The sequence below is a fragment of the Stegodyphus dumicola genome, chromosome 6, assembly GCF_044657685.1.
Source record: "Stegodyphus dumicola isolate Sdum_Otavi_A_Nest chromosome 6, ASM4465768v1".
NCBI classification, from domain to species: Eukaryota; Metazoa; Arthropoda; class Arachnida; order Araneae; family Eresidae; genus Stegodyphus; species Stegodyphus dumicola.
Genome location: NC_140773.1, coordinates 511246 through 522724, shown reverse-complemented (window position 1 = coordinate 522724; position 11479 = coordinate 511246). Strand labels below are relative to the sequence as shown.

Genomic DNA, 11479 nt, shown 5'->3' with positions numbered 1-11479 from the left:
GCATCTGGAAGCTCAAATTTGGAGTTTGTTTTATTATCGATTTCATATTTTGTAAAACTTTAACAAACTCAAGGGCTTAAAAAGTGGCCAGTGGCAACGTTGTACACACACACACACACACACACACAAAAAAAAAAAAAAAAAAAAAAAAAAAACTTTTATCTCCAGCGCGCCAGGCCGTGTATAGGAAATTCTTAAGATAAACTCATTTTATAATTATTTTGCGATATTGCTCTTGAACTGAATTTTATGTTTTGAGTGCGAAGAACACGATATTTAACAAATAAAGGTAACACACAAAACATTTAAAAAAAGACCTCTTTGGACATAATTTAAAATATGAAACCTTTCAGAATCCCTCCCCCTATTAAAATCCGGCCTAGCGTTAAATTCTAACAACTCATCTTTATTAAGCCCACTTTAGATCCACTATTTGGATACATGTCTTTGTCATTTAGCAATTTCTGTATTTTATATTTATTTCATGATTTTAACTTTTATTTGGTTACTTGTTTAATTCGGTTTAAAAAATCGATGTTTTGATCCCATTAACAGAATTGTTGATCACAATAAGCGATGTAGTTTTTTATTGTGTGTTACCTGTTTTCGTATAAAAATGGAAAGGACGTCGACAATTCGATAACAATATCCGAATAAGATTAACCGCAATCACGTAAAGCGGCGACTACTGTATTTTTGTTCCGGAGGAAACAGTATAATAATTATTATGCAAAAATTCTTGCATGTCTAGTTTTTATCACCTCAAATGTGTCACAAACTCTGTAAAATACGACAAGTTACAGAAATAAATAAGTGACAAATTAATTAAAAAAGAAGTAAAAGTCTGAAAGCTTTGAGATTTTACATTACGCCCAAAGGGGGGGGGGGGTTAACTTTTTGTGTATTACCTTTAGTTATTAAATTTCATGTTCTCCACTCTAAAACCATAAAATTCAATTCAACAGCAATATCGCAAAATATTTAAAAGAGCATTAAAATTTCCGATACACAGTCTCCCGCGCTGGAGATACCCCCCCCCCCCCACGTACAGTGTTGCCATGGCTTGGTTTGAAATTGTTGAGTTTCTCAATCAAAAACTCATACTTTACAAAATATGAAATAGGTAATAAAACAAATTCAAAATTCGGGCTTCCAGATGCCCATATTCGAGTGGAGACGTTCGTTATTCAGAATTGGATGGCTCTATGTACCGTTGTTTCATCATAATGGGAGAAACATATATACATTGATGCAGATTCTTCATTAATTAATTTCTTTAAATATGATACTAATGTTTGGTGGCAGCAATTTAAAAAGTGACTACCCGTTTATAGTGAATCAACGCAATATACCAAAACGTAATTAATACCCCTTCTGGGCTAACGCCCTTTGGAATAAAAAGAAAAGAAGAGGAATCGGAATGTTCTTAATCTCACTAGCAACCTACGGTATAATACTATTAATTAATGTAATTGTTTATAAAATCTTTCGTAAAGCTATGTTACCCTACAAACATACAACAATATTAAAAAAATCAAAGTTCTGTAAAACTATTTCTTTCAGCCCATTTCTGTGAATTTTTCTCTCTTTGAGGCTGGTTAGTAAAATAACAGTCTAAAAGTCTTAGCAGATCAAAGCACACCACGTAAGAGTTATCTGCCTAAACGGAGCGATGCCTTAGTGGCACATTTTCTGAAGAAATCTGGCTCATGAGAAAACTATGAAAACATTATACAACCCATTCGCCAGGAATTCAACTCTGGTCGAATTACCAGATTTAAAAGATCTCATCCACTCGAGAAATTTTATGAACAGATTGGCACTTTGTAAGGTAAGATCAGTAACTGAAAAATCAGCATTACATTTCTTAATATTTACCTTGGCTTTGAATCTAACAAATTCTGGCAAGTGACTTGTGGACTATGAACCACTTGGAGGAAATCATGGCTAGACTGTGCTGCAGGCAGACTGCAAGCTTGGCCATTAGTTTTTTTTTTTTTTTTAATTCTTTTTATGGCACTTTATGTGAAGGCAAATCATGGCCTTGGAAGTTAATAAGGATCCTAGAAAGAAGTGGAACAGACTCAGAAGCACCAACAGGAACGAAATAAAATATTCATTTTGTTGTTACTAATGCCAACTTGTCTCACCTATAGTCAGTCTAAGCCAACGAAATTCCTCGTGGTTATGAGGGCAAGTTTTACGTTTGTCGTTGGCAACAGCCATGAGCACCTTACAGGTGATAGCGCGATTTAGCTCAGTTTCGCCCCCAATTTTGATGAAGAGCACCCTGGGGGGGACAGGTCCGAGGGTCTCCCACCCCTCTTTCCCTACCACAACCTTTCGAGAGAACTTTCGGCTCGCCGGATATTTCGAGTGCCCCCATGCCGCACGGACACTATACATTTACAAACATTCACGAGTACTCCGGGATTTGAGCCCGGGCCCTGCGGCACGGCAGTCAGCGACGCTAACCATTATACCGGTGGGGCGACAATTGATATTAATACTTTGTTGAGCCAATTGCGTTCATTAGTAAATTTACAAACATTATAGAAATTTATCAGCAACAAATCACGTAAGATAAATTTTGAGTGCAACATTCTAGCGATCTAATGACTGATCAATAGGTTTTGTTGATTTACTTCTCATTTTGTTATCCAACTCAAGAAGGTTGTTTTTCCCCATGTGCAACATGGATACGAGCCAGTTTCCCTTAGAAAGTCGTCCACGAAGGCATCTTAGGCAGATAGCCTTCGTGTGCTTTTCCATAATTAAACAAATCCCATTTGCAGTGAAAACCATCATTCAAATAGGAAGAATTTTTAAAGCTTGAACAAAATTTCTATCATATTTGTCTGTGATTATTTCATATATAAAACCTATTGTTGCGTGCGTACGGGTACGTTATGAAATGAATGCACAAGTCCGATGAAAAATGAACAAAAATTTATTATTATCACAACAAAAATGCTTAAATTTTCTCAAATTATCATGCAGTATTACAATATCTCACAGTAGTTATCTTTTAACTACTCAAATGTCCAATAGAACTTAATTCCAAAACAGCTAAAGAAAGCTAATCCGCGAATTCGCTACAGTCAACAAGAGCAGTTTTCTAAACAACAAGCTAAGTAATTACCACGAACTGAGAGGTTTTCCTCCTTTTATAAGATTTTTAAATCGCGTGCGAGAATTTTCTGGTACTTTCTCGAAATCAAAAAGACATTTATTTATTTAATGTTAAATGCACGTGTTCTTGTATTTTCAATTTTTCCGGCTTAGCTTTCTTTTAATATTCGTCACGCGCTGCACTGCGCGGGAAATAAAACCATTTAATTTATAATTGAACTAACATTAGCTTTTTAAATACCAAATTCGTAAGACTGCCCCCTTCCCAAGGACTGCACGTCCCGGGCAGTACAATCCCTGGACAGGAAGCTAAACTTACAACTGTGGCATAAATGCATTAATAAGCATTACATTACAATACTAAACAACATGAACAATAAATACAATAAATAAAACAAATCAAATGCTATCAAATACAAATCAAATACTAAATACAAATCAAATCAAAAACACATCTAAAAACAAAAAGGACCATGGTCTTATACTATTTACAATTATTTACATTACGTACTATGGCCATAGTAATGAGCTAACCTGTCGTAATGAACTACTTTAGGTTTAGAGTTCGAAGACTTACGAATCCGAACCACGACGTCATTCAGCCTGTTTAGGACCGTGTACGGACAGTACCTCCTATATACGAAGCCAAGCCTCTAGGGTTGCTTGAACGGTCTGACGTCATCTAAGTCGTCATTCCTACCATCTTCCTCGCGGCAAAGAATGAAAGAATATACTTCGGTGTCGTAGCGTAGTGAACTGACTGTTGTTTGAAAGTGTAGTGTGCTCTAATAGAACATTTTTCATTTAAATTTATTTATTTTTTATTATGCCACATAAATGCTGTGTTGCAACATGCAAAGGAAATTATAAGAATGGCCCGAAGGTGGCTGTATTTAGTTTTCCTACGGAAGAACAACTGAGAAAACAATGGATTTGGAACTGCAAACGAAAAGATGGATTCAAGCCTACGAAACATTCAAAGGTAAGCATGCATTTCATTTTTAAATTAGAAAATTCCTGAAAGATTAATGTCATTGAAAGAAACATGACTTGAAAATGCGAAAACAAAAAATTCTCAATGCAAGGGAAATAATTTACTAAAGTTCCATTGTATTCAACCATAGAAAATAAAACGAAGTTTTAATTACTTTCTATACAAGCATAGTTATATATTTATTTACTAGGCAGAAATTTCTCTTATCCCATTATGAATGAGTATTATTAATGAATTCTTTCAGTAATTTATATTTTCGGCGTCGGGATCTTTATAACACGCACATTGATTTGGGATTGATTAATCTTTCAGGAATTTATGTTATACAGAGCTTATACTGAATTTTAAAGTGATTATAAAATGGACCCTTTTCTCAATAACTAGTCAATAGAAAATCCACCAACCTTATGAAGTTCATATTATAACTTTAAGTAGATAAATATAAAATGCTTCAAGTCGTAATTTTAAAGCCGTTAATTTAAAGTTGTTTTAGATATAAGTATTTAACTGTTTGGGTATACTATTTCTTTTGATTTAGATAAGTCTCGTTTCACCTATTTTATTTTTATTTTTTTTCTTTTTAAAACTGAATGTATGCAATGCCCCTTTATTATATGCTAGGAGCATTTGAGAATGCATTTTGCTCGTAACTCATGTGAACAGGAAATTAATGCTAATTATGCAATGTTCTAAACTTTATTAATTCTAAAATCCTTAAAAAAATTATGAAATATATGTAAAAGAAAACAATCGTATAAATGGACTAGTTTTGACAGTAATTATTTTAATTTCTGGAATAAGTTACAAGGTGTTTAAATTAAACTGTCTTGTTCAAATAATATTGCCTAAGATTGTAAGCTTACTAGTTTTCACTACATGTTAGCATAAATCCTAATTAGCCTATTAAATTGTTTCATGCACACACACATCTATAAAAGTACGAGTTTCTTATGCCAATAACACCTACCTTGTTACAGTGGTTCACTTGCTACTGGCAGTAAGTTCTTGTGGGCTTGAAATTTACATTAATTTCTTATCTAAAAACACTTATATAAGGGGTTTTGTTTATTTATACTTGTTGCAGTGGAATATGAAAATGTTTCATTGTATTAATAAGTTATATAACTTTTAAAATTTTTGAAAAAAGTTAAGAAAATTATATGGAAAATAAGCAATCTAGTGAGCCTTCCACAGTAATATAATGTCAAACACGATTGATGAATGTGAATATTTCACTCCAAAATTACATAAGAATAGCCTAAAATATTTAATTACTGCAAATAAACTGTTAAATATACAAATTCTTGTTTTTTTTCTTTGTGTATCATATTTTAGCACTTATACATGTTTTCAATAATTCAAGAAAAATGAATTTTTTTAATGACTAATGATGTTTTATGCTCTTAAATATAAACATTCATAGGCACACAAGTAAATTTGTACTTCTGGTTGTGAAATATCATTTGTAAAAATCATTTATCATTATATTTAGTCATATATCATTTGTAAAAATGTTTAGAAAAAGAGCCAGTAACTTTATATTTGAATGGTACGAATGAATGTGGTTAATCTTATTCTTATCCATCAACTGATGGTTAATCTTATTCTTTTTATAATTGTATTATCACCATTTTGAATGTAATTCCATAACCAAGTGTTGTTTTCAAATAACTGAAGAAAGAAATATTTAGGATGTAGCAATTATATATACATGAGCAATTGTATGTTACCTGAGGATGTATCAATTAAATATTACTTATGTTATATGCATTTGACATATGACAACAAACATGTGCTAATTATTTGCACTTTTCAAAACTTTTTGACAGCATCCATGGCTCTTTTTAGCCCAAAAGAGTTAATAGTTTTGTTTTAAGATTTTGCATTATTCACTTTAAATGGCTATATCTCTTCAAATTGTTACCATCCAAACATTATCGCCCTGTATTATTTTTAAAGAAATTAAATGATGAACGTTTTCCACAATGGTAACCCTTCCCTTAAGCAGATAGCTCTTGAGTGCTTTGCCATGATTAAATAAAAATACATTAAAACCCTTATTAGACTGTGCATGTATTTAAAGGATGGCGAATGCTTAAGATTTTATAATTGTTTAACCTATTGATGCATGTTTATTTATTTGTTCTTTTTCATATTAAAAGGTGTGTGAACTTCACTTCAAGCAAGAGGATGTTCTGAGGCAAACTGAATTCTTTGATGAGAAAACTGGAAATAAGATCATTATACCATTGTCATATCCTCGTTTAAAGAATGGTGTAATTCCAAGTCTGTTTCCTGATGGTCCGAGTCATCTTAGTTCCAGTGTTTCATCAAGGGAATCACCAGAGCATAAAAGACTCAAAAGAGAACAAGATGCACTCGAAAATCCTTAGCCTGTAGCTTAGCTGAAAAGGAAGAGTATGAACGAAAACAAATGTTTTATAATTTAGATGAACTAAAAATTTGTTTTAATACTGTGAATTTACCAGATAACTGGATAGTTATACACAGGCCTATACATACTATGATTCTTAATATTTCTAATGACAATCATCCAAGAATTCTAAAATCATTATTTATTGATTGTAATTTGAATATATCTGTAGCAATTAGAAATATACCTATTAAATCACTGAAGCAATATGTAATCCCATCAAAAATTAACAACCTTAAAGATCTTTTAAGTATTTTAGAGAAATTAGACCTATTTGCCTCAAATGATTCATCTGAAGACAGTATTCAAAATTATTTACAAATTGTAAATGAATTAATGACAATTTTAAAAGTAAAAATTCCACATAAAAACAATGAAATAAATTTTTTCGTTGAGCAACTATCAAACTTGAATTCAGAAAAACAACAATATAGGTATTCTGCAGACTTTCCAATATTTTCCACTTTACTTCACACAATTTAACCACATGCATATAATTTTATTCGAAATTCAGAAAATATTATTATGCCTCATCCACGGACCATTCAGAAAATTTTTTCAGATTTTAATATATATCCAATAAATGAACAATACAACCAAAAGTTCCTAAGCTACATAAAATTTAAATTTCAAGAACTATCAGAAAAAGATCTGCTTGTTATTTTAATGATTGATGAAATTCATCTAAATCAAGCATTTGATTATAAAGGTGGTAATTTGTGTGGAATGGCATATAATTGCAAAAATGCTGCGTCTAGTGCATATGTTTTCATGATTCGCAGCCTATTATCTGTTTATAAGGATGTTGGACATATTTTGCCGGTGAAAACACTTAGTGCGGATAATTTGTATATTTATATTAAAAAAATTGTTGTGGGATAGAAAATATTGGGTTTAAAATTATTGCTATTGTCACTGACAATAATTCGATTAATAAAAAGGCTATGTCTCTGTTTTCCGAACCACCTAAAGTTAGTATTGTTTATCAAAACCCTGTTGACAAATCTAGGCCAATGTTTTTTATTATTGATACAGTGCATATTTTAAAATGCATTAGAAATAACTGGATAAATCAAAAAAATAATAATCAGAGTATGTTTTTCCCAAGTTTTGATGATGCTTCACATATTGAAACTGCATCTTTTTCTTGTATTAAAAAATTACATGAATCTGAAACTGGTAAGTTATTAAAGTATGCTTATGGTCTGACAATAAAAGCTCTATACCCAACTAACTTAGAAAAACAAAGTGTAAAGCTTGCATTGCAGATTTTTAATGATAATGTTGTTGAAGCATTATCTGGAAACTTTATTAAAATAATAAACACATGGTGGTCAATTGTAAATGTGAAATCTATTTTTAAAGGGGTTCATAAAAATAATGTATTTGAAACACCTTTCACTGTGGCAGAAAATGATGAAAAATATGTTTTTATGAATAACTTTTTGAATTGGCTAGATAGTTGGAAAAATTTGAATTTAACCTCTGGTTGCCTAACCAAAGAAACTCACTTTGCAGTATACCATACAACGTATGCTTTAATTGAGATATCAAGGTATTGTATAAATGAGTTGGGTTTTAAATACCTTTTACTTGGAAAAATACAAACAGATATGTTAGAGGCTAGATTTGGTAAGTACAGGCAACTGGCTGGAGCTCACCATAATATTTCTATCAGACAGGTTTATGAAATAGAGGGTAAATTAAGACTTCAGAGTACATTACCAACCCTAATAAATTCTTCAAAATTTGGAAATATTCCTCTTCATGTATCTGATTTTAAAGACACTGAAGAACAAACTTTTGATGACATGATGTACAAACATTCATAGATGAAATAACAGTTGAAGATAGTGATATACACAACATAAAATTGGATGTACCTATTTTGACTTATATAGCTGGATATTGCTGTTATAGTATGCTAAAAAAGTTAAAATGTGATGTATGTAAATCCAATATTACTATTGATAAGGAGTTAGCTTTAGAAAACGATGAAAATATTCATTCATGGATTAAGGTTTTTGATAGAGGTCTTATGTATCCTCATCCTGATATTTTACATGCTGTTACATACAATTTTATTGTTGTTAAGAAACTTATTTCAGATGAATATGAGCAAAAATTTTTATTTTCGGCAAATCCACGAGTTACAGTGTGTAAAATTACTCTAAATTTACTTCATGAAAAATTTTTTTTAGAGTTGAATGACTGTCCTAAACTTCATGACCCTCAAATTATTTTGAAAAACATCATACAAGCATCAACGAATATTTTTCTAAATAATTACTGCAAAAAGTTGAATGATAATCTTTTAAGTAACAATTTAAATAAGCAACGGAAATTGAAAACATTAAAAAAATAATTTATGCATACAGCAGAAATGACATATACTATGTTTATAAGTTAGTAAACTTTATAAAATAAGATAGTGACACTAATCTATTGTTTCTTATTATCTTCAGACTTAACTTGTAATTCATTTTATTTAAATGAATATTTTTTGCAGAATGTAGATAGTATGTTAAATAAAAAAATAGTGCTTTTTCTATTTGTGTTGTGAAATCTTTACCAACTCTTTCAAAATGCATGCACACACACACACAAAAAAAAAGCATTTGTAATAGTTAACTAATTATGACAGTAAAGTGCTAAAGTTGTTAAGTCTCTTATATAATATCATTTTGTGCAAAATAGGTGTATTTATTGTAAACTAGAGAAATATTGATTTTTGAAGATAAAATACTTTGCCAATTAATATTACTATTGTTTAGATTTTGAAATCAGTATCTTGCAATTTTTAATGTTATTTTAATTGAAGCAGACATGTTTATTACATTAATTTTACACTGTAAGAAGAAAATAAATACAATTTGGTTTTACCTACAATTCCATATGAGTCATTTTTATAGATATTCATGCATTTTTATGGAGGAAATTCACTGTATTCTTATACAATATTTTCATTGTAATACATGCTAAATTCTGTCAAAACTAAAATTAAATACTTTGGAATTAAAATTTCTAATGATGTGGTTGTACATATACAGGGGAAAACTTATCAAAAATAAATTGAGTAAAAAAATATTTTTAATCCTTCTCAGCTGTAAGGCTTCATGCAGTTATACTAAACTATTTTGATATTAAAAAGACTTAACTGTAATAAAAAATAAGTAGCATCAAGTTACATAAATAAATAGTCATCCCACCCTTTTTCCCACTGTAGTATGCAATGCCATTTCCTATTACTTCCAGTTATAAATTTACTAGTACAAAAAATTCAGGCCAAAAAAAATAAATAAAATCCTTTTTATATGTTTTGCATCCTAATTGTGTTGCTTTCCTTTAATAAAAATCTGAATTATTTTGAAAATTTTAAATCTTACTTTACATCTTAACAATCAGGCTATATTTATTTTCATTTCTAATAGGAAAATACATAAAACTTGTTATTCTTTCAATTCTAAGAATTGAGGACATTTGATCTATTTAGATGTTTTAAAAGTTCCTACTGATTACCCTGATAAAAATTCCAGTAAGTACATATATAAACTTCATATTTATCATTTGCTAAAAAATTCTCAAATAAGTTACAATGAAATGCTTTCAGGAACAAAAATTTACAAGTTACAAAAAAAATTATATGCACATAATTAGACAAAAGGGATGTTACAAATAAGAATAAGAAACAATAAGAATGAAACATAAGAATTTTGAATTCCTAGCAAGTGTCAAGTTTGTTGAATTTTTACAATTTTTCTTTTTTTTTATTATTGGGTGTGGTGTGGTGTATTTAATTATGGCAAAGCACACTAGGGCTATCTGCCTAAGGGGAGGGATGCCTTTCGTGGAGGACTTTCTAAGGGAAACTGGCTCGTATACACGTTACACATGGGGAAAACCACGAAAACGCCCATGCAGCCAGCCCGTTCGCGGGATTCGAACCTCGGACCGAACTACCAGTGTTCAGCGACTTTACCGCTCGGCCGCTGGTGGGCTTTTATTATTGGGGAAGATGCAGTTATGTATTCTCAAATAATGATCTAATTTAAAATGCCTAAATATATGAAATGTTTTGCTACCGTATTTTAAAACTACCAATGAATAAATATTGATAGATGCTAAAAAATAGTATTTTTCAAATCATTCTCCAGGTTTCTCATCTGTTAAGAAATTCAGTCCCACACTGAAGTGAAAAAAAAGCGGAAAATGACTAAACAATTATGTGTAAATTTGTATTTACGAGAAACAGAAAGTGCCGTTAAAAATTGATTAAAATTAATTTAAGGATTTTTAGTGTTAATCAACTGTAAACTTGCTTAATTATGCGTTATCCTCTTTGTTAAGGAAGAAAATATTTAATAAAATATATATTCTTCAGAAAGCAAACCAGCATCAGCCAGATATTCAGTATATATTTATTACTACTAATCTGAAGTATGTTGAATTAATTTCTTTACTATACTGTTATTATTTTAAGCGTAAAAATATATAAGGAAAGTAAGGTTAGGTATTTGAAATTAGAAAATGCAGTCGATGAAATCAAATCGGAATATATATATTTGCACGCACACACACACACACACACACACATATATATATATTTAAAACCAAACGCTATAGTAAGCCTTATGCAAGGAAATAAAAACTACTTTTCATTTTCTCTCCTCTTAAAGGAATAACAGCGATAAGTGGTTTCATGTGGCAACCATGCTTTCTGTACATAAGGACGACTTTAGTGACGTAGTGTGCGGCGTGCCGTGGCTTCGTTTGTAGGAGGTACTGGTACGAACCATCCCAAGGTGACTGTAATTTCGGACAGAGTCCCTTCCGTCGAGTCGGATTCCACAACCACACCTTGTCTCCTTCGTGGAATTGATGTTCAGTAGCTCTTGTGTCGTATCGGGTCTTCATCTTCT

General features: G+C 31.0%; 1 protein-coding gene across 2 annotated transcripts; it reads left to right on the top strand.

Moving 5' to 3' along the window:
• Positions 1 to 3778: 3778 nt before the first annotated feature.
• On the top strand, positions 3779 to 9377 carry LOC146996635 (THAP domain-containing protein 2-like). Of its 2 annotated transcripts, none has more exons than XM_085817978.1 (2): positions 3779 to 4114; positions 6289 to 9377. In XM_085817978.1, exons 1-2 carry the CDS (start codon positions 3959 to 3961, stop codon positions 6517 to 6519), a joined length of 387 nt encoding a protein of 128 aa, XP_085674104.1. In that variant the 5' UTR covers positions 3779 to 3958; the 3' UTR covers positions 6520 to 9377. The 2 variants fall into 2 exon arrangements, with proteins under 2 accessions (XP_085674104.1, XP_085674103.1); XM_085817977.1 differs by having other exon boundaries at positions 3801 to 4114; positions 6289 to 9375.
• The last annotated feature ends 2102 nt before the right edge of the window (positions 9378 to 11479 follow it).

What these genes read in the sequence shown, in the direction of transcription:
- LOC146996635 (XM_085817977.1), top strand. Translation starts at nt 7,505, where the DNA reads ATGTCTCTGTTTTCCGAACCACCTAAAGTTAGTATTGTTTATCAAAAC.